Source organism: Lethenteron reissneri, chromosome 51, assembly GCF_015708825.2.
Source record: "Lethenteron reissneri isolate LAM-NWPU_2019-01 chromosome 51, ASM1570882v1, whole genome shotgun sequence".
In the NCBI taxonomy this organism is placed as follows: Eukaryota; Metazoa; Chordata; class Hyperoartia; order Petromyzontiformes; family Petromyzontidae; genus Lethenteron; species Lethenteron reissneri.
In genome coordinates this window covers 10971017-10993202 of record NC_083829.1, presented here as the reverse complement: position 1 = coordinate 10993202, position 22186 = coordinate 10971017, and the positions used below count along the sequence as shown (strand labels likewise).

Sequence of the window (22186 nt, the reverse complement as noted above, 5' to 3'; positions counted from 1 at the left end):
TCAATCCCTTCGTGCGCTACTGTGCGGCCTCTCGTCCACACGGTAGCCCACAGCTCCTTCCCACCACGGGAGGTGAAGGGTCTTGCGACGGAAATTTGGCCAGCATAGTTAACTAGCTCAACTTGAGCAAATATACAATCGAGAACAAAAGCAAAGGAATGGTCAAGGGCTTTGTATTGTATTGCTTACAGTGGCTCCAGAGGCAGAGTGGGATAACCAAAGCCAGGTGGCCGCTGATCCAGTCTCGTGAAGATGTCACGAGTTGCTGAAGATCATCACCATCACGATCCACGTGTCCACTGCACATTTCGTCATTTATTTCCACTTTCCTCTCTGCCTTGTGCCAATATGCTCGGGTGGTGGCCACATCTTGTCTGGCACCAATCTCTTGCGATGTCATCGTGAAGCCATTCTCCTTCCGGTGCCTGTGGAAGAGGCATTCTCCCATTTCATCGAACACAGTGAGCTGGCAATGTTCTCGCCAAAGACGCACACACGTGGTCGTGACGGGCACTGCAAGGTCCGACCGTGTCCGTCCAGTGCTCGCAGAGCTGCATTGGCTTCTGGGTGCCGAACGAACACATCGCTGTAAGTCACGTAGGTAAAAAATAATACAATTAAAATTAATAAAAGGAGTAATAGAAATAAAATAATAAATCACGCCGTTTCGGAGGCAACACATGTCTCCGTCATCAGGTGGGACCGTCACAGCCAGATTTACTGTATCAAGTGACTTGACTCAAGTGACTTGAGACAGTAAATCTGGCTGTGACGGTCCCACCTGATGACGGAGACTTGTGTTGCCTCCGAAACGTCGTGATTTATTATTTTATTTCTATTATTACTTTTATTAATTTTATTCTTTTTTACCTACGTGACTTTACCGAAAAAACCTCAGAGTATGAATCGTTGCAGTCACGAAAGCTTCAAGTCTAGAATTACATTGCTGTAAAGTCGCACTCGTCACACGCACAAAGTGCTTGCTACAAATGATCAATTCTAGATTTGAACGACAACACCTTGCTGGTCTCGTCAAGGAGCATAAACCATCACGCAAATTCCGGTCATCCGAATCCAAAGGAGGTGGTAGTTCCGATCACGACCCTCACGCCTGTATATTCAGAGTTTGCATGTTCTCCCTGTGGTCGCGTGGATTTTTATGCGGGTCCTCTGTCTTTCTCCACATTTCGAAACGTTGTTTTAAAGTATTTGTCTGATGTATTTGCATGATGTTAATGTGATAAGCCACTTGGTTGAGCTATCGGTAGTGGTCAGATTCCTTCTGAAAAAAAGATATACAGCTCAGTGGCCTTACCTCGTCAAATATAAAAAAAAAATAGTTTCGTTGAGGCAGACCCCTCACTGTCGCAGAAATGTAAAAAAAAATTATTCTTGCATGCACGAAAAAATTACTGTTAGTTTTAAAATAACTGTGTATTCCGTGTTGTTTTCTAAACGTTCAGCTATATTTCGATTTAAAGCTTTCGTGACTGCAGGGATTCATCTTCTTGGTTCTTTCGGTAAAGTCACGTAGAAGGGAAGTAATAAAATAATAAAAATAAAACATAAAATAATTCTCACGACGTTTCGGCCACAACGCAAGCAGCCGTCCTCAGGTGAAGACCAGGTCTGTCGGGGAGACAGCGTCTGAAGACAGCGTCTTCACCTGAGGACGGCTGCTTGCGTTGTGGCTGAAACGTCGTGAGAATTATTTGATTATGTTTTATTTTTATTATTTTATTACTTCCCTTCGACGTGACTTTACCGAAAGAACCAAGAAGGGTTCAGCTATATTTTACTCTTTATTTACAAACTTGATTTCTAATTTATGAACAAACAAATGGATTTTATGAACAAATGTTAAATATTTAATAAAAATGACTTTTGACATAAATGGCTTCCCTCGCTACGTCACTCGCCTGGGGACAACAGCAAGACAAATGCATCAGCATCAGCATCATCGGCAATCAATTGTTTCGTTTGATGCATAGAGGCGATGTCGTCTTTTTGCTCTTCCCCCAAACAAATCTCGTCAGTGACAAAGCAGTTCCGTGTGCACCAACTACGAAACTGAAGATCATCACCATGAGACAGCATTTCCCTCTGCCGCATGAGGGCTTCCAAAAGCGTTTTGGCTCAGCGATTATATCGGTGTCACGCCGCTCCCGCTGCTGCGTTGACAGCGGTGTGCAAGCACAAACGAACGTCACAACTCGCACTCGTCAACAGTTAAAAGAAAAATAGCAAAAGGAAATGTGTATAACAGGTGACGTTTCAGGCAATGACCCCATCCGATGTGCTGAGAATGGCCGTTGCGCTAAACGCCGTCTATCACATTCATATTGTTTATTTTAAGGCAGCGTCATTGACACATGTGTTGAGATTGTTTTAGTTGATAGCGGCTGTACTAAGGAGTGAGAGGCCCTTGCTTTGTGTATGTGCCATTTGCCCTCAGCGGCTCTGGATCACTGCCCTGAACTAAAATGAGTGTAGAGGGCAATCACGTGTATTCACGTGGACATTTGCGTAAACGTGCCGTATCTTTATACATATTCTCAACGAAACTATGTCTTTATTTTACTAGGTAAGGCCCAGTGAGCTACACAGCTCTTTTTCAGAAGCGACTTGGCTATCACAAATGATAGCTCAACGAAGTGGCTTATCACGTGGATATTGATAGCAGCCAAATACCCTAAATGCACGTTTCTAAATGTGAAGGGAAAAACCAGAGGACCCGGATAAAAATCCCAGCAACCGCAGGGAGAGAGACACACAAACTCCAAATATTCTGCAGCTCGGTAATACATTTGCCAGCCGTCCGGGAGAGTAGTGAGTTGCGCTGCTTCACTTAACGAGCAGAAAGACAGCCTGAGTAGAGTCCTACTCAGAGGGGGTTGTGGAATGGTGACGTATCTCGTTGACCTCGTTGGCATGCATGGGTCCAAGAGTGGCTGCCAATATTTGACATCCTATCAGGAGGTGTCTTGACCACCTCTCGCCTCTCCATTGGTCCTCGCGAGCGTGCAAAGGACACTGGTGCCAGCCGAGTAAACACCCAATTACCTTGGTAATCTCTCAGCGTTAACGAGAAATGGGCCAGGCAATTACCCGGACACTCTCTGCTCATTCGCGCTCTCCCTCAAGGCGAGCGTTGCATTTTCATCGCCGCCACCACCGGCGTGTCAGGAGGAGGCCATCAGGCCGGGACTGACAATCGCGCGCAAATGAAAGTGAACTCCCAGAGATGAGTCTGGTCAAGCCAGGTCACACGCTGCAACATTCCCATTAATTCGGCAGGACTGGGGGTAAGAGCCACCGCAATGCGACCGCTTAGCCGAGCCGAATGGGAAAGCGCCTTCCCCACGGTTCGTTAACACGGGTGGGGCATGTAGTACCGTGAATCATTATTACGTATTTTTTTTAAACTTACGCTGCCATCAAATAGTGTTGGCACCGCGGAGAGACGAGCGCGAGCTTTGCGGAACGTGGGACTTTTCCCACCGGCTCGCCGAGCTGCCAATGGAGAGCGCGAACAAACGGTAAGCGATTTATTTCTCGCCGCGACAAGTCGCTCGGAGTCATTTGATCGTCTCAAAAGAGGTGCTTCGGACTTCCTGTTCACAGGCTCTGAGTCGGTGGCGGGAAATTCCACGTTCCTAATGGTGACGGCGAGTTCCTCCATCGGACAACCAAACCGGGATTAACTTCGCCGCAAAAGTGTCGCTGGCTGTATCGACACCGCAGCGAAGATGGAGCGAGTCGACCCCCAGAGCCGGGATTTTAACTCGGAACCTTACGATGGGGCCCGCTCACTCGCTCAACCGCTCGCTGGCCCTACCGCTTCGGCCGGTTAAGCGCCACTGCGCTGCTGTGGCCGGATGCAACGGACTGCGTGGAGCTTTTTTTGGGGGGGTGAGGAAAAAAAGAAACACTTCCACGCGCACGGCAGCGCGGCCAAAGTTGTCGTCAGGGCCACCCCCCCGCCGCCCGGCATGGTCACGCGCGAGACCCGCGGTGTCTTCGCTAAACGTGGACATTTAGACGCGGTGGATAATTTTCAAGTGATTTGTTGCTCCTACGAGGGCCGGACGTCCCTGTAAATAAGATCATTAACGCGCCTCCGCGGATCACTTCAGGACGAATGCTTTAAATAACCCGGCGGCTCGTAAAGTGCTCAGGCCCCGACGCGAATGGGTGTTACACCACGGGAGGCAGCGCTGTGTTCGCAGCGCTGGTGAAAGCCCTTTTTGTTAAGCGGCAAACCAGCACGACGAGGGTGATAAATCTAGGCGCAAGGTCCCAAACCCCGCCACCGTGCAGAGTGACCGGCCTGGCTTGATGCCGCATTCTTTTGCCACATTCACGGCCAAGTTATTATATATATTTTTTATCGCAGGGCTTACATTAGTCCCTGTGACCTTCCGACCGGTCAATAAACAAGGCGAATGTTTGAAACGCAAGGGACACTGGAGAAGAGAGAAACCCACCCCAACCGCGCGAGATGTTTAAATGGCATCTTTTATTAACAAACGGCAAATGTAGAAAGCAAACCGAAATAAACGCTAAATCATTACAGGCAACCACGAAGCGATTGGTGCATACGCCAGGCGCGTAACGATTCCCCTTCTCGGTGCTTCTATGAAACTGCCCCAAAATCCGGCAGTCACGATCCGATTCAGGAACCACTCACCGATTGTCTCGTTTTGACGAATCTCACATCTTGTTTCTTGCGTATTTGCTTCTGTCCCACGAGCTTAGTCAGGTCTATTAGCCGAAATATAACAGACTAATGGATCGCATACAATTAGCATGAATGCGTACACATTTAATTCCTCCGGGTAAGATTATGTGCGGAAAGTATTTAATCATTGAGTCGATGCATCGTTACATGCCTCGTACGTATGTCGACGTTGACCCACGAAGGCTGTACACATTGCACGAGTGTACGTACGTGTGTTGAACTTCCGACGCAACCGACGTAGCCCACCATGCTAATCGGGGGGCATGCAGGCGATGCGTCTAAAATGATGCAGCTCAAGTGAGCATTGAGTCACTGGTGCTCAGCTCCTGCTCACAGCCCTGAGCCAGCTGTGTCAATGCCACACTCCTTCGGACGAGGGAGCGAGTCAGGCCATAGGACAACCACCATCGACTTTCCCCACAAAGTGGTACCCGTTTTATTGACCCTGGAGGGATGATGGGCCGAGTCAAACCACGACCAGGATTTGAACTCACAACCTTCCAATTGCGAGCCACGAGCCCTACGGCTGAGCCACCTGCATACGAGTCAAATATATATAGATTTTATATATATATGTGACTCTTCGTTCAAGAAAACACACTGCACGTGTATACACAGCATGCAGGATACGCAAAAACTCGTTTGTATGCACGTTACGTTTTTAGATGACATATTCTGTTCCGAAAGATCAACTCCGAACATCAATGCCCTTATTATCACTATTGCTGCTACTACAATGATCAGTTACATATGCAGGGCTCTGACTGTGCTTTATGTTTAGCAATGGAGAGAAGCGATATGTTTCGTAGCAGCATCATCTGGGTGCTGCTGCTGCGATCAAACCGCATGGCTCATGAATGCGCCATGGTGATGAGACGTTAACTACATCGCCAAGTCCACAGGAGGTCGTGGGTTCGATCCCGACCCTGACGCCTGCTGAGTGTTTGGAGTTTGCGTGTCTCTCTCTCTCTCCCCGTGGTCGTGTGGATTTTTCTCCGGTCCTCCGGTTTTTCCCTCCACAATTATAAACACGCGATTTGGCTGCTATAAATTTCTACGTGAATAGCGACTTCGTTGAGCTATCATTTGTGGCCAGGTCGCTTCTGAAAACGAGCTTCATAGCTCAGTGGGCTCTTACCTGGTAAAATAAATTGTTTAGTTTTTATAATTTAATGCAATGTCACGATTTAAAACACCCCTGGCTCAAGGGTCAAATCGGTCCATCAGCTCACCAGTGGATGACAAACCCCCAAGTTCCGCTGAGCGTTGCTTCTTCTAAAAGAGAGAATTGGCCCGAGTTATACGAATGTGGAACCTCCTTCACTGGCTTCGGGGCTGCCAATCGAGATGAGCAGAGTCCCATGCCCACGTGAGTTCTGTACGTGGAGATGCAATCGCTTGTGTTTAGGCCTCAAAACCTTTGGGCGATCTCTTATAAATGACTGCCCCGCGTATGAACATTGCGTCACGTGCCACTGCTCACGCCACTGCTTGACAATAATCACGCATCATGGGGCCTCCTTTGCCAGTACCGAAATATACTAATAGGGTTTTTCCATTTTTTTTTCTGGCAACAAAACTGATACCTTTTGCAAGGAATCATGCTTACATTAACCACAATACGTGCAGTCAAAGGCTCCAAAGAAATCTGTCTCTGGTGTGGATCAATCAGTTTCAAAGACAATGCATTAATTATCAGAGTATTGTTTTTTGTTTGCATTTTACTGCAAGTATTGTGGTTAATGTAAGCATGATTCCTTGCAAAAGGTATCAGTTTTGTTGCCAGAAAAAAGGGGAAAAACCCTATTAGTAATATGCACGCAGTTTGTTCTTGGCTCTGTGAAGGCACATTGCGCTATTTTAGCAACGTCAGAGACGGAGATCAACGTACGCCCATTTCTGCTTGCGGAACCTCGTGCTGCTGGGATTGCGTAATGATCACGTGTTGCACGACTTTAAAACACAACCCAGACTTTAGTCCGCACCTAGAAGAGTTCAAATGGAGAGGCAACTCACTGCAGTGAGTAAATGCTCAGCCGCAAACGACTGCCGACAGATGATTAACGATGTAATTATGAACAAACAATAACAGAACAACAAATCGGTGTTTTCGTGGCTGAATAATGACGACGTCAAATCCCTTGGACACGTGGCCGAGAGTTGCTACACCATCGTGAGTCTCAATGCTCTCAGCCACAAGTCTGGAATGTTATACCCCCCCATCTGAGGTTTACCAATCGGGTCCCGTCCATTGGGATGATAACGAGTGGCATGTGGAGCGGGCACTGAGCACCCCGTGAAAAACCCACGCGTTGGATGAGGGGCGTTCAAACTCACAGCTCCACACGGACACGTCACAAACTCGGTCGCGGTGAGTGGTGATCACGCCCATCGCCACGATTCCATCTACCTGCAAACTCACGGCCCTTGCGATATGCCCAAGCCACCGGCAAAGCGCTGGTGGTTACCAAGCCAAAAGCTAATCAGGCTTAACACTACACAGCAGCCAAGATCCGATGGGATTAAACACATTCAGGGTTGCAGGCCATTGACATTTCTTGGGTAGTGCCTGGGTGTTGGCAAGCACATACAAATGACCCCAAGAACAAAACTTTGCAACTGACGGATGAAGGAAATCTCGGGTCCACCTTGCTGGAGGCTATCTTTCATAACCCCGTGAAGCACATGGTGTGTGATATTGCGAATAAGTTTGCGAGAAATAAAAAAAAGTTGGCTCCAGCGGTGACTCTGTAACTGCAAATAAAACTGTTTCATGTCAACTGAAACAACGAATATGCACATCGGTTATGCAGATACTGTACCAGGTTTTCAAAACGTTCCGTGAAAATGGTGATTTTGCAAGAGAGTAATCGAATGGCTTCTAAGGACACTTTCACCGTCGCATAGCCACTGGTAGATATAATTAAGCGCAACATCAAAATGTCTGGGAATATCCCAGCGTTCACGATACTTTCATCACTTAAACGCTTCTGCAAGCAATCCGACGGTTTTCCGTGCGTATATCTGCATTTACGCTGCCTTCAGAAGTCTAAAACTGTACCCTTAAAAGTTTGCGCTTATCTCGAAATGCGTTCACACACCGAAACAACAACAACAACAATGAAAGACATCAACAGAAAGTAACCCGAAGACACGGAGCAGCATCAACAACAACAACAAACGCTTCCTTAAGAGTTTTTTTTTTTAAATGCTTCCTTGTTTAACAAACAAAACAAATTCCTGTATCTTCAAATATCCAATGGCTCAGGGTGAGCGAACATTGATGTGTATTTTTTCTTTCACGCTGTATTGAGATACTTTCAAAAAGGGGTTGACGTTACGGAAAATTAACGAAAGACACTTTCCCCCCCCCCCCCCCCCCCCCAATGTTTATTTCAACCATTTTCTTTCTTAAACCTTCCGGCTTTACACACCGCGACGCAAAATACCAACCAAGAGTCGGCCTAGAGCTGTGGATAACACGGCCAGAGCGGCAGCATGGGGAAGAAGAGGTCGGCCCGGCAGCTCAGCGACCCGCCGTGGGGAGCACAACAAGCACATCCTGCGACGCGGGGCGATGGTAGACACGACCGAGGACATCCTGCGGAGAGAGAACGCACCAAAGACAAAGATCCCCCGTGTAGCCTTAACAGACTGTAGGGGCAAGTGCCGTTAGCGAGCACCTACGAAGGCCGGAACGGCACACGAGGGGGTGGGTGGCCAACACTACGCCCGGCCGCCTTTGTCTCACCCGGTGGCGATGTTCACACACCGCACCGGGTACTCATTTGAAGCCGAGTCGACCTAGGGGAGGCCCAGGACCGGTTCAGATAATCGTTGGCGTCGAGCGGGAATCAAACCCGGGTCGCCGGGTTCATAACCGCTACACCACCGCTCCCCGTACACACACAGACACACAGACACACACACGCGCGCGCATGCATGACACGCGTCTATGATGGCGGCGATGACGGTTGCCGAGTAGAGGGGACGTTTCTACCGCTCGTTTGTCGCAGACGTTGTCGGCGGACAGCCAGGTGAAAGTGGCCGATGCCCTGCGGGTGGATCAATGGTGAGGGCCACATGCGGCGCCGGCGTCGTAGTCAAGATTTGTAAAAAAAAATAAAAAGCTTAGCCAAGAACTTTCATTTCCTCTGGCTGTTCACACTGCTGAGACCCTCCGTGCCAAGTGCGGTTTGTTCGATACCCAGGCAGGGTAGAGTTAGCTGAGGTTACTTTTACCAACGAGGCCATCCCAGTCTCCGGAGTTCTCACATCGTTCAACAAAATACGTGCACCTTCTCTACCATTCCATCGTCTCTGGACGATGGTGTTCTACCGTTGGCTTGTCAAAAAATCTAAACCACCTCAATTCCCTCTCCTCCGCTTCATCAAGCTCAAGGTATGTGCTGCACGTGTCGCCCACCGTTTGTGCGGAATCCTGAGATGAGGTCACACTTAAATGAACGGAACACACCAACAGCAAGTCAAACATGTAACAACGTGATCGCAATTAAGACATTCGTCCCAAGCAAAATGCTGTGGATATTTTAAGGACAATTCTAAGTGCTAATCACGCATTACAACGCGTGAATTAGTGTTAAATTCAGAGATGTGGGTCACGCCAATTTACCGAATGTGCACGCCACATCAGACCGGGTAGCACTGCAGCCGTCAAGATGAAGATTGTCATCGCGATCAAAGGCACCGCTGCCGCCACCACCACCACCGCCGCCACTACCGCCACCACTACCACCACCACGACTCGCTACCAACGCTCTATACCCCTCCGCCAGATCTCACACAAGTAGACGCCACGGTGGTGCGATGTTAACGCCCTCGCCTGGTGCACAGGTGGGCATAGGTTCAATCCCGACCTTGACGTCTGCATATTTGGAGTTTGCGTGTCTATCTTCCCGTAGTCGTGTGGATTTTACTCAGGGTCCTCTCGTTCTTTTTCCCTCCACACTTAGAATCAACGTCACGAGTTTGGAGTATTTGGCTGCTATACATTTCCATACGATAAGTAAGCCACTTCGTTGAGCTATCACTTGTGGGCCAGGTCGCTTCTGTGGACCTCACTTGGTAAAATAAAAAATTGTTTTAACAGTTTAGTTTTGGACACGCCATGACAGTCTCCAGCCGTTTCCTCTCAGTTCACGCCCTCGGTCGCCAGATTCGTGGAGAGCACTCCAACGCCCGTCTTGGCAATCGGCCCATCCCGGAAGCACAAGCGCGCGTCCCAGACGACCTCTGGACTTGCGCCGTGCCCTCCGGCGCAAGTCCAGCAGGGTTACGAGTTCAAATCCTCAAGGAGATAACTCGCCCTGATCGTCGCTCTGTGGAGCAAATGACGTGAGTAAATAAATACAAAATAATAATCAAAGTGTACCGCTTTGGTGGACGTCAACCTTTGGGTAAGCTGTGACGAGACCGGGGTCGTGCTAAAGGAAAGCGGAGTTTCCATTGCTAGCTCAGGCCCCACCGATGCAGATTGGGCAAAGCCCCATACCCGTTTGAGCCGTCGATACAATTTTACTGGATGATGACCGTTGAGAAAAAGTGAAATGTAATCCCTAATTACATTGAACAAAGCCTACGTGTTCAACTAAATAAATTTGAAAAGTAAAACCAGCATTGGTTCAAGCAAGTCGAACTATGCTGATGAGACGGGGAATGTCAAAAACCGCACCAGAGTTTCGGTTTCGTTGAACCAACGATGCTGAAATTGCTCACTCCCAGAAGGCCTTTTGCTTAATGGGAAGTATCAACAAAACGTACATTTGTTTTATACGCGAAGGAGGCGCACTGCCCGCTTAGTTACCTTGTTGCTATTGGTGAAGGTGCTCGCCAAATTGAGTACCGTCAACAAGAACACACGCAGCAGGTGTGGTGGGTGGAGGACTACCTCAGCGGCAGTTAACCTTTAACCCCACGGCTGACGTTGTCAACACAACGCCAGATACGACGTTGTGAAGATCAAACAAAAGCCGACCGAGGCAATAGCGAAGACCGCCTTTGACGCTAAGAGTCTCAAGCACCAGTGGTACCCTGCGCAGCGCATCCATTAAAAACGCAAAAAAGTATTTCCGATTAAAACTGCAGACGCGTCATTCAAACTCCTCCGTAATTTATTTTCACTTTAAAGCACCGCGTGCGAGCCCCCCCATCCCCCCCGCACCGCCACGGTCGCGTGCCGCTCACAAGGACAGATTAATTACTCTATTTATGCATTAGGCATTCTTTAACGAGGGCTGGCGATTTTATTATCCGGCACATCTGCTTGAGTTAACACATCGCCCGCCTCCGCGATCTATCGGGGTACCCGCATTCGTGTTGTTGATGGGAGAGGACTTTTTCCACGGAAAATAGCGGAAATTTTGGCGAATTATTTTTTCACACCCTCCTCCTCCCACACCACCCTGCCAACGAAAACTTCATTCCTACCAATCGATGAATTCATCGCGCGGCAAAACAATTTTCTACTAATCTTGATTTGAAGCTTTCGTGACTGCAGGAATCCATACTCTTTGGTTCTTTCGGTAAAGTCACGTAGAGAGAACATTAAGAGATATCACGACGTTTCGATCGCAACACAAGCAACCGTCATCAGGTGAGACAAACACAGCAGGCAAACTGCTGACGCAATATTCTACTATATTAGCGGCGCTTCGGTGAATGCATATTTTGCCGGAATGTCCACCTAACTTTTACCCCGCCTTCGTTTACGAAAGATTGTTCGGGTAGGCGATGTAATTAACCGGCCAAAAGTATGGTTAATATCCCGCCACCCACTGACGCAGCACAACCGCTACTGTGTCAGCTCACTCACCGTGCAAGTTGAAGGACAATTCCCATGAGGACATTTAGCAACTGGATACGCTGTGATGTGATTCTAACAACATAATGTAGCAATAGCATGCAATGCATATAACTGCTAAATGCAGTTAAAACGCATGTACACCACGTGACAAGTTGATTTGTTTGGCCGTGTCTGCTGGTAGAGGGCCTTAAGTGACACAGATTAGTCCAGATTACTATGGAGTGGCCTAACACAAACATCAACGAATAATCATAATACTGGCTGCAAAAACCCACGTGTTACAGTCACACATGCAGGTTCTTTAATGTACTGCTTCGTGACGTTAGTTATTAACGGACCACCGTCTCTAGTATTCACCACACGGTGCATTGGGGCTCTTGAAATATTGAGGTTTTTTTTGTTGTCACCCGAATTCAAATAAAATGGCTCTACCTGTGATGTTTGGTTGCCCACGACCTGGTTTAACCACTTTGGGGGACATCAACGAGAGTTGCGGCAAGCGGAGGCAAGTCGCTGGCAGACGAAACGCTGACGTATCCACTCATGGCCTAGGTGTGCCCACAGAGAGACAAACTCCACGTGCACACACGAACTTCATCTTTATAACTATATTTTATCCTCGCCGTGGCTTTTGGATCGCCATCGAACAAAGGCAGTGGTCACCGCATTATGCGCGGCGCTTTCAGATGCGCTTCTGTGGCTGTCTGGAATGCTCTTCCTTCAGACCTGGAGAAAAATCCACGTGACCACTGGGAGAACACGCAAACTTAAAATATACAGGCGTTAGGGTCGGTATCGAACCCATAACCTCCTGTATACCAGGCGAGGTGATTAACATCTCGCCATCGTGGCGCCCCCAAGCTTCTCAATGAGAAGGGAGTTTCACAACATTTGTATTCGTGTGTTTCACCAGCCGTCGCCTCCAGTGCTGGATTACAGGCGTGCATAGCCACCACCACCACCACGGCCCAGCCGGTCAGCCGCTGATGGACCCTTGAGCGAGCAGGGCGGCAGTGTCTGCAGGAGGCACTGCGGCAAGGGTGTTTGTAACGACGTCTGTGCAGCGTTCGCTATCCACCCCACACTCTGTGTGTGTGTGTGTGCTCGCCCTCTCTTAAGGGGGGATGCAACTTGACAGAGAGCAACAAAGAATCGCTGCTGTATGCAATGGGTTTTCGTGCCAATATATGCAGCACAATATGTAGACAAATTATAATCTCGAAGCAAAGTCCTTCACTTGTAGGGGCTGTGAATTGTTACACTACTATTTAACATTGACTAGCCTTTTGCTCGTCCAAGGACGGGTGTATTGCAGTAAATCTGAAGCTTGCAAGCGAAAAGCAGAGCAGCGATGTGATATTCATTGCATCAATGCGTGCGCAGTTTGTAAGGCTGCGGTGACACAGACCTATTTCATTTTAAGGTTATAATCACTTGTTCATCGTGACGTCCTTTTTACTTTGATGTCTCAACAGCGTCACGGAGATCGCGTGACGTGAGGGTTCTGCCTTTGTAGTGAGGGTTGTAAGTTGACGCTGTGGAGGGGGGAGGAGGCGCCTCGCCCAGCCATGTGGAGTGACGTCACCCGCTAATTATTATTAATGGAGGGGGGGGTGTCTATTTGTAAGACGTCACTTCTTCATGATTACAATGAGGGGGGCTGTTCGACGTGGAGTGACGTCACGCGTGTTACACACTGACATTCTTGGGTAAATATAGTAGTAATATATAACTGGCCAAGTTAATTCAAAATGTTGCACAGACATGGGCTGCCAATCACGAGAACAAGAGTTGAATTCTCACCCACCGTCCACATTCAAAACCACGACTACCACAGTAATTTTTTGTCGTCAATACCATTCCGCCAGCGTGGGTAATACCCACCCCAATCCACGAGGAAGTCACCAGCAGTCGTCCTACGGAGACGATCCGGAGCCAAACAAAAATAAAAATATAGCGTTTCAACTTGTAAATAAGGACCACGGATGTAAACGAGCGGCGCGTTAAACGCTAATTCAGGTGTAGAGACACTCGGCTCATTTCCCAGGAACAATCAGACTCATGATGCCACCATTGGTGACCTTGGGGATAATGGTCCCAGAGTGCACCTTTGAGATCGTTATGACCCCTCGGATGGGGCGAAATGTCACGGGATAGTTTGTTTTCTCTCAGCAGCAACTCATTTTGATCTATTAGCGTGTCAAAGAAATATCTATATCACGGAACAATAAAATCATTAGCATCACTCACGTTGCCTATTGAGGTCCCCTTTGGTGGGATTAAATGTTAAATGTTGTTATTTCCTTTAAACTGGCACATCATAAAATATCACTTTATAAACGAGCACCGGGATTTATTTGAAAGCAGCTCACCTCCACACTGCGAACAGTGAATATTCTCAGAATTAAACACGACCAGAGACACACGTGTTGCGTGCGTACGCTACGTTCATTTTGAGCGGCCGCTATGCGCACGCTTAATCTAACCCGAGGACGGGCTCCGTGCGGGCCGCGTTGTCGCGACTGTGCCACGATTGGACCGGCGACGTCTCCACGAGCGACACAAACCGCTCAAGAATTCCATCGTTGCCGTGTGCGTGCGTCAGCCCAGACGTGACGCGGATCCCGCAGTGTCTGTGCCTTCCTTTCAGCCGCTCGATCGGTTTCACTCGTGGGCTTTCGCGGCCAATGTAATGATTCATAACGAGGGTGGGATTGTCAAAACGTCGCTTGCTTTTCAACATTTCTACGAAACCGAATAAACCGGCGCGATTGCTCACGTGACAACTTTATTCGAATGGCTTCCTGTCGCTGGGTGGTGGAGCGTTTGCGTTAATAAATTTACATTATACCAATACGTTCTAATCTAAAAAGACACTCCAAAAGAGGTTTTTGGGTTAGATCGCGTAAATATATGAATGTGTCGTTAAAACCCGCCACCACCCGACACAGCCAACTAGTAAGGGTTGTCACGTAAACAGAACGTGGCCAATTCGTCACTAGGACAGCACTAACCGGTGTGTTGGAGAGCCAAGCCACAACATTTACAATCTGAGTAAGAGACTAATAATGAATCAATAAATCGATCAAAATAAACTTTAAATCAATTAAATTGAAACATGAATTAGGTTAATCTACTACTATACATTTTGTAACAATAATCTATTCATCTGCAAAAATACCTGGTATCGTTGTACTTAGTTGCCAGGAGAGCCATGGGACTTAGCGAGACTCTTCTTGGTTAACAAGAGCAATAATAAAACAAATATCGTATAAATAAATGGACAGCATATAAATCAGCGGTTTGCTGACTGTGCGATGAGCGCAGAAACACCCGCTTAAATTCTCTGCCACGGCTCACATCGGTGGCACGCAGGAGGGCAACCTTACTGTGGGTGTCACGCGTGTCTGGGCAATCCCACGTGGTTTATCAATGGCTAAGGGACACCCCCAATATATTGACTCCTGATCAAAGACAAAGATTCCCTGCATAGCCTCAGCAGACTGTTGGGGCAAGTGCTGTCCACGGAGCAGCGCCTGTGAAGGCAGGCAGGGGGTGGGTTGCACGTTTGTCTCCCCAGTACTGATGCTTACACACTGCTCCAGGGACTCAGTTAAGGCTGAGTCGATCTAGAGGAGGCCCAGGATCGATTCTAAATTTCATCACCAAAATTGGTCGTGAGCGGGAATCAAACTTGGGCCGCTGGATTCGTGTGCGTGTGCGCGATGGATATCTTCAGACACACACACGCGCGCACGTGTGAAAAGTATCCTGAAGTATACCTCCACGCACACACACACACACGGTAAACATCCATATTGACACACATTTAAAGTCAGCACACGCGTGCATATGCACATTGACAAGTCAACAGATATTCACGAAGCCAGCACACACACATGATCACATTCGTCAGCATACACACGGTCATTAGAGACAAAGATATAGCCTTCTACGTATGTGTGTATGTTGAACCTCTTTCGCACCGTACGTAGCCAACCGTGCTAATCGGAGGTGCGGGGGGAAGACAACAACACTGAACACAACAAGCAGTTCCAAAGAAATTAGTTTGTCAATTTAGAATTATTTAAATATGCATAGCTCCCAGTGGCTTCCTAACATCGGAAGGAAGAGCGTTCCAGACGGCCGCAGAAGCGCATCTGAAAGCGCGTGATGCGGTGACCTCCTTTGTTTGATGGTTAACCAAAAGCCGCTGCGAAGATGACCGGAGTCCACGTGATGGTTGATGCTCCTTGACGAGATCAGCGAGGTGTTGTGGTTCATTTGTGGCGAGCACTTTGTGTGTGTGATGAGTGCGACCTCATAATGTGTTCGCTCGGAAACCGGGGCAAGTGCTGTTAGCGAGTAGCACCTATGAAGGTCAGCATGAAACACGAGGGGGTGGGTGGCCAGCACCACGCCCGGCCGCCTTTGTCTCCCTCGTGGCGATGTTTACACAGCGCACCGGTACTCATTTGAGGCTGAGTCAACCTAGGGGAGGGCCCACGACCGGTTCAGATAATCGTCACCGGTGTTGGCTGCGAGAAGCAATCGAACCCGGGTCGCGGCGTTCGTATCGCAGCGCGCTAACCGCTGACCCACCGCTCCAACCTACACGGTAAACACACACAGATGCACACAGTCAAAGACTCCCCCTCTCACTGTGCTGTGAGTTCACCATGCCCGCGCTGAACCCACGGATATCGGACACAGCAAAGTTTGTCTCCCCACATCAGCACGGATGAGAGGAATTCTGCCGCAGTATATATGTACGTGGTATAGGATCCGTAGCGTCACAGTATTTCTTCAGACTATTGCAGACTGTCATCAGTGTCAATGGGATTGGGGCATTTGGAATTGAAATTCTCGGATAACTTTGTTTATTTCGTCATAAGCTTACACTGCTGTCGTGGAAAACACGTTCAGTACTAGTTAACGATAGCAAACAATTAGCCTCTCTGCGCTTCATAATTATAAATGCGCCGCGATGGCGAGACGTTAACTCCCTCGCCTGGTATACAGGAGGTCGTGTGTTTGATCCCGACCCTGATGCCTGCTGTATATTTGGAGCTTGCATGTTCTCCCCGCGATCGCATGGATTTTTCCCCGGGTCCTCCGGTTTATCCCTTCACATTTAGAATCAACATCACGCGTTTAACAGTATTTGGCTGCTGCTATGAACTTGACAAGCCACTTCGTTGAGCTATCATTTGCGGCCAGGTAGCTTCTGACAAAAAGAACTACACAGCTCAGTGGGGCCTCGCCTGGTTTTCAAAATAGTTTTATGACCCATAACCACCGCAACTATTACGTCTCTAGCAGTGCACCCCCAACCTGCAGGCAGTGGCTACGGTGCCTGGTGGGTTCGTGGCCATCTGGACCTCCTCCCCACTCCCCGTGGGTCAACCCGGTCGGTGAGTAAACATCAGCACCGGAGGAGGGGGACCGAGTCGGCACGGCAACGCCCTCCTGCCGGCCGTAATCGCTGGTTGCGAGCGTCCCCCGGCAACGCGGGGGGAGCACGCGTCTTTGCGCGCGTGCCATGAACTGGCTGCAGCATCTGGCTGCTCGTTGCACTACAGCGGCAGGGGGTCTATGAGAGCAGATGTAAATATCACAGCTTGTTCTTCAGTGGCCTTCAGACGACAGACTAGGGACAGCGAAAGCGGTTTGGCGTTTGACTCGCGGCAGTGAAGAGCCCTTCAGAAGGCGCACGATATGACGCGGCACTAGTCACGGTGGCCGCACGGCTCACGGGGCTCGTGATGCCTTTGTTAGAGCACCGGGCGAGCTCGCGCTAAGATCCTGGGTTTGAATCTGGGCAGCAACTCGTGGTTGAGTGACACATCGCCAGCTTAGCGAGCTGATCGCAGCCTGTCCGACCCCTTAAAACGCATTCAAATTATACCATCCTCATCGTCAGAAGACGAAGAATTAATTTATAGATCCCACTGGACGGAGTGTGCCACACGTGCCAGAGGGTCAACTTGACATCTGTGAACGACTGGACACTCGTGTAAAAGAGTTTGAAGCTCATCGGATTCCTCCGGTCTAAATAAAGATTCTGATTATGATTGTGGAGGGCTGTCGAGGACTTTTGTTCACAAGCCTTTTCACAAAAAAATTATAATAATTTGTTTGGGCTCTTATTATTCATTGCACGGAAGTTGTACAACTACGGATTATTTTTTTGTCATTGGTGATTAGGCCGGGCCCACCGGCTCATCGATGAGACTGCCACATCACCGCGCATAAGGACCCCGCTTAACCCCTTCCCATTCCGATGGAGTATGCGTACGGTTGTAAAGTAACTTTATCGGTACCGAGGCTCCCACAAGGCCATGAGGGAGGGCGTGTGGCACATTTTGTACCCGGCTATCGTAGAGTGCGGTAGTGTCGCTTCGGTTCTCTGCGGTGAGTAGCAACGTCTTTAAAAACAACGGCGCGATCAGAGATCCAGCTGCGAACGGGACCCGCATCCTGCAACTTGCAGGCGTCTCGGAACGGTGAAAGGGTTCATCAGAGGTGGCTGTGCAGATTGGAGCCCAGGATGTGAGCAGCCCTGACTCAACACTACGACGTCGGAGCCACCTGTCCATCACCAGAGCGTGGTGATCGATGATGGCATGAAAAAATAAATCGTATTATTATTGAATGTATTGTAGCCCATCTCAAATGCTTCTTAATGCTCTGTAAATCGTGGTTTGCCACACATCAATGTACATTGGCTAAAATGTTAGCCTCATCGTCAGCCCTCATCGATCCACTGCTGGATGAACGCCTTCCTATTTGGGGTTGCTGGGATACGATGGCGTATCATAAGGAACCATGTCCACTGGTCATTGGTTGGCTACGTACGGTAGTGAAAGAAGTTGAACATTCACACAATGTATTGTCTGTTTAAAAAAATAATAACTTATATCACGATTACCATGGTTTGCTTAAACATATATAATTTTATCTCATGTCAGAAGAGTTCTGAAATAACAAGAGCACAATTGTTAAAGTCCTAAATAAATTGCTATTACCCGTTAAATTCCCGCGTAAAGTTACCCAATAATATAATGGAATAAAAAGTTAGGATTTGCATAATGGTCAAGTTTGCTTCCTTTTAGCAAATTCCGTCTTTGGATTGTTTGTTGCATGCAGGAAAAAAACGTGGGAGTGCTCCAGAGAAAACTCTCGAATATGAGGGGAGATGACTGAGGCTCACACACATTGGTCACCAACCCCGGTTCTGTCCTGACGCTTATCATAACCGTGCTGTTCAGAGACATTTCTCAAACACATGATCTCTGCGTAATCCACCAACCCCATTCTCACGGCTCACGTTTCCCAGGCACGCGACACCACAGACCCTTAAAGTTACGTTTTTTCTGCCTAACCAGGTGGGAACTCAAAGAGACCAGGATAAGTGAAAAGTTCAATCGTGATCTGGGGTAAGACGTTTTAAGTTGTCCGAAAATCTTACTCTGAATGGATTCACCGCGACTGTGTGAAAACATGACGCCGTTTACAAGAACCCACACTCCCGAAACTCAATTCCAAGCCCTAAAGTGGACCTGCGTGCTTCCTTAACCCCAGAGATTGTACACAGACAAGACGACGGCGTAGTGGGATTGGAGAGATGAAATCAGAATATGGAATAAGGAAAAAAAAGCAGCATTACGGGAAAGCCTGACGAAAAGAAGGGCATTTGAAAGAAGGATGAAAGGTCATCACCCAGTGGTAGATGGACGGTGGATAATGAAGAAGAATGCATTTATTTGTAATATATTTACTGGCCAATATTTTCCACTGAGGTGGTGCGCATCTCATTCGCCGAGACGTCCGGCCCTCAAAGGGAGGGAGAATTTATTTGGCGAATTATTCATGCTCGGGGAGCGAAATGTGGCCAGACTCAAGAGCTTATTATTAAGCCGCGGTTGTATTTTATCCAGGCCACCGGGGGTTAACGTCGCATTGCTTTCATCCGGGAGAGACACGGGATCTTCAATGTCTGCAGAGGGTGGACAGGACCGCCCTCCCCACTACCCACGCGCCCCCGAAGGGATACGTGTCATCACCCCACACGACTGGCACCTCCGCCAGCAGCCGTGCGGTCGCCACGAGCGGGAGCCACACTTAAAGCGAACCGTAGGAGCTTCAGCCACAAGAGAGGCTTCTTCCGGCACTGAGCGAGGGAATAGATGCTGCACGACCACTGGCAAGTGAAGTGCTCTCGGTCAAAGGTCAACCTTGTCTCTGAACAGGATGCAGTGCGTAGGCTTTCGCGGCCAATATTGATAAGTATTACGAAGCAACAATTTGTTTTATATCACCAGGTGCAAGGCCCACTTGAGCTACACAGCTCTTTTCCCAGAAGCAACCTGGCCATCACACGAAGTGGCGGCTCATCATGCGGACATTGAAAGCAGCCAAATACTCTAAATGCATTCCGATTCTAAATGTGGAGGGAAAAACCGGAGGATCAGGAGAAAAATCCACGCGACCATTGGGTAGAACATACAAACTCCAAATATACAGGTGCCAGGGTCGGGATGCAGCCCACGACGTCCTGCATACAAGGCGAGGGAGTTGACATCTTGCTACCGTGGCGAGGTGTTGCGTCGGCATAATGCCACACAATATCCGAGCTCGCAGTTAACAACCTGACGATGCTGGATGTAATCTCCTGCGAAACGTCGTGTATGAATTGTCAACATTCCATGCGGTTTCGTTCATAAACCAAATCAATGTCCATGTTTGCCCACGTGACAAGTTTATTGGCTTTGTCGGGTGGTGGAGGATTATAGTTAAACATTGATGTTATACCTGCATAAAAATCGAACCCCAAAGGAAACCGGTTACATTAACCGAGGTTTATAAATCTTGCTGCTGCCACTGCAGCAGAATTTACTTGATTTATTGCCACCGTTGTTGGAGCGACTTTCAGGAGCCCCATGGTTTAGCTGTGTGTGGCCTTTCGCTGTGATACCCCACCCATAACATTCAGAGTGGTCTGTAGCTGAGAGCATATGAGCACTTAGGGAAATAAGTTTTTCTTTCTTTCTTCCATGCAGAGGACTGCTTTGTATGCATCAAAGAACGGTTAGAAAAAACAAAGTGAGTAATATCTGTCAATGAGTAAACTTTACTCGATACAAAAACACATTTGCCTTCAGTATCAGATTTTCCAATAGATTCCTTTACAGTACGAGCTATCATGACACAGAACGCATCGGCAAATGTATTCCGAATGTGATATTTGAATTATGTCGTGCCAAGAATGAAACTTTGTTTCGCGAGCTCTCTTTTGTCGTCAAACAAATGTTCAAGTTTTACATTTATGGTACTCGTCGTCACGTAATGAGTGAGGATCTCACAGGGCTGTGTGTCCCATCTGTCAGTGCAAGCGCTCGCAGAGGCAATTTTTCTCAAGAATTATTCTGAAAACGGACTTCAAGCGGCCGTCTTTTTTGAATTATTAACATAACACGTTCATACCAGCTCTGCTGAGATCGTTGAATGACAGTCTCACCAAGAGTATCGTTATTAATTTTCAGATTAAATTATTCTACAACCGAGTTATATAAGATGCTATTCTCGTGCTGTCACTGGTGGGCAGGCTGAGATCAACAATAATAATACATTAAAGCAAAGGCTAAATGAAAGACACAATTTACAGATAGCATATGAATAACTCAAAAAGATGTGGACAAACAGAGAATAATGAAAAATATTTTCGTTCGTAATTTGCTCTTCCCTCGACTATGGGGTAATATGTCTGTCCTGTGTAGTCGCTGGACATTCTACTTGGCCAGCAACCACTTCCTGACCGAGTACATTTTTTTTGCTCATCAACCCCTTTGCCCTGGTACCTCGTGAGGTACCGAATGGGAGGTACGGGATCAATAATTCATGACGACGACGACAACGGTGACGGTGATGATGATGATGATGACGAGACACTCAACTCAGCAGCTCTTTTATCCCCCCAGGAGGCTCTAATCCCAGGGCCTCCTCTGCAGTGCCGGCTCAGGACGCTGACCTCTGAGCCACCTGGTACCCTCTCACGGAAGGAGTGCGTTAGTTCGACACTTTGCATGTCAGCCTTTTAACTTTACATCGGCTGGGCTATGCGCAACTAAGTTAAAGGCAAATTTAAAATTATGCGTTTTGTTGTTGTGGTTGTTGTTGAATTGGTGCCACGATTGTGTCTGGGCTGCAACCATCGACTTTATGCACTGACGAACCTGGATTTAACGATAGCTGGCTACCTAGATTTGTAGTCGGGATCTGAGGTGTCGGTGGAATGCTTTCGCCCCGTCGATGCGACCCGGCCCACCCGTAGTGGCATGCGTTGCATCAGCAAGGCGGCAAGAGAGGGAGAGAACAAGCCAAGCACAGCACTGACGGAGCGGGCATGCACTGTAATAGCGATAGGGAGAAGCTCAAACACACATTCAATTACTCTTGAGGGCATGTAAGAGTGACAGCGGGAAGTGCTGTAAAACAATATGAGTTACGATGTTCGACATGCAAAAAGCAGCAGCTAGCCGAATTAGCAAACACATTTTAAACTGCACGGCATTCAAGCAAGATTGACCTAAATCTAGAACCAGTGCAATGATGTTGTGCAA

General features: G+C 48.2%; 1 protein-coding gene across 10 annotated transcripts in view; it reads right to left on the bottom strand.

The window, feature by feature from the left end:
* Nucleotides 1–8157: 8157 nt before the first annotated feature.
* The window catches only part of LOC133355618 (uncharacterized), a 180150-nt gene continuing 166121 nt past the window's right edge, over nt 8158–22186 (bottom strand). For all 10 annotated transcript variants that reach the window (XM_061572973.1, XM_061572980.1, XM_061572972.1 and 7 more), the window contains one exon: nt 8158–8342. In XM_061572973.1, coding sequence (XP_061428957.1) covers nt 8168–8342 — 175 coding nt within the window. In that variant the 3' untranslated portion in view covers nt 8158–8167. The remainder of the gene's footprint in view (nt 8343–22186) is intronic.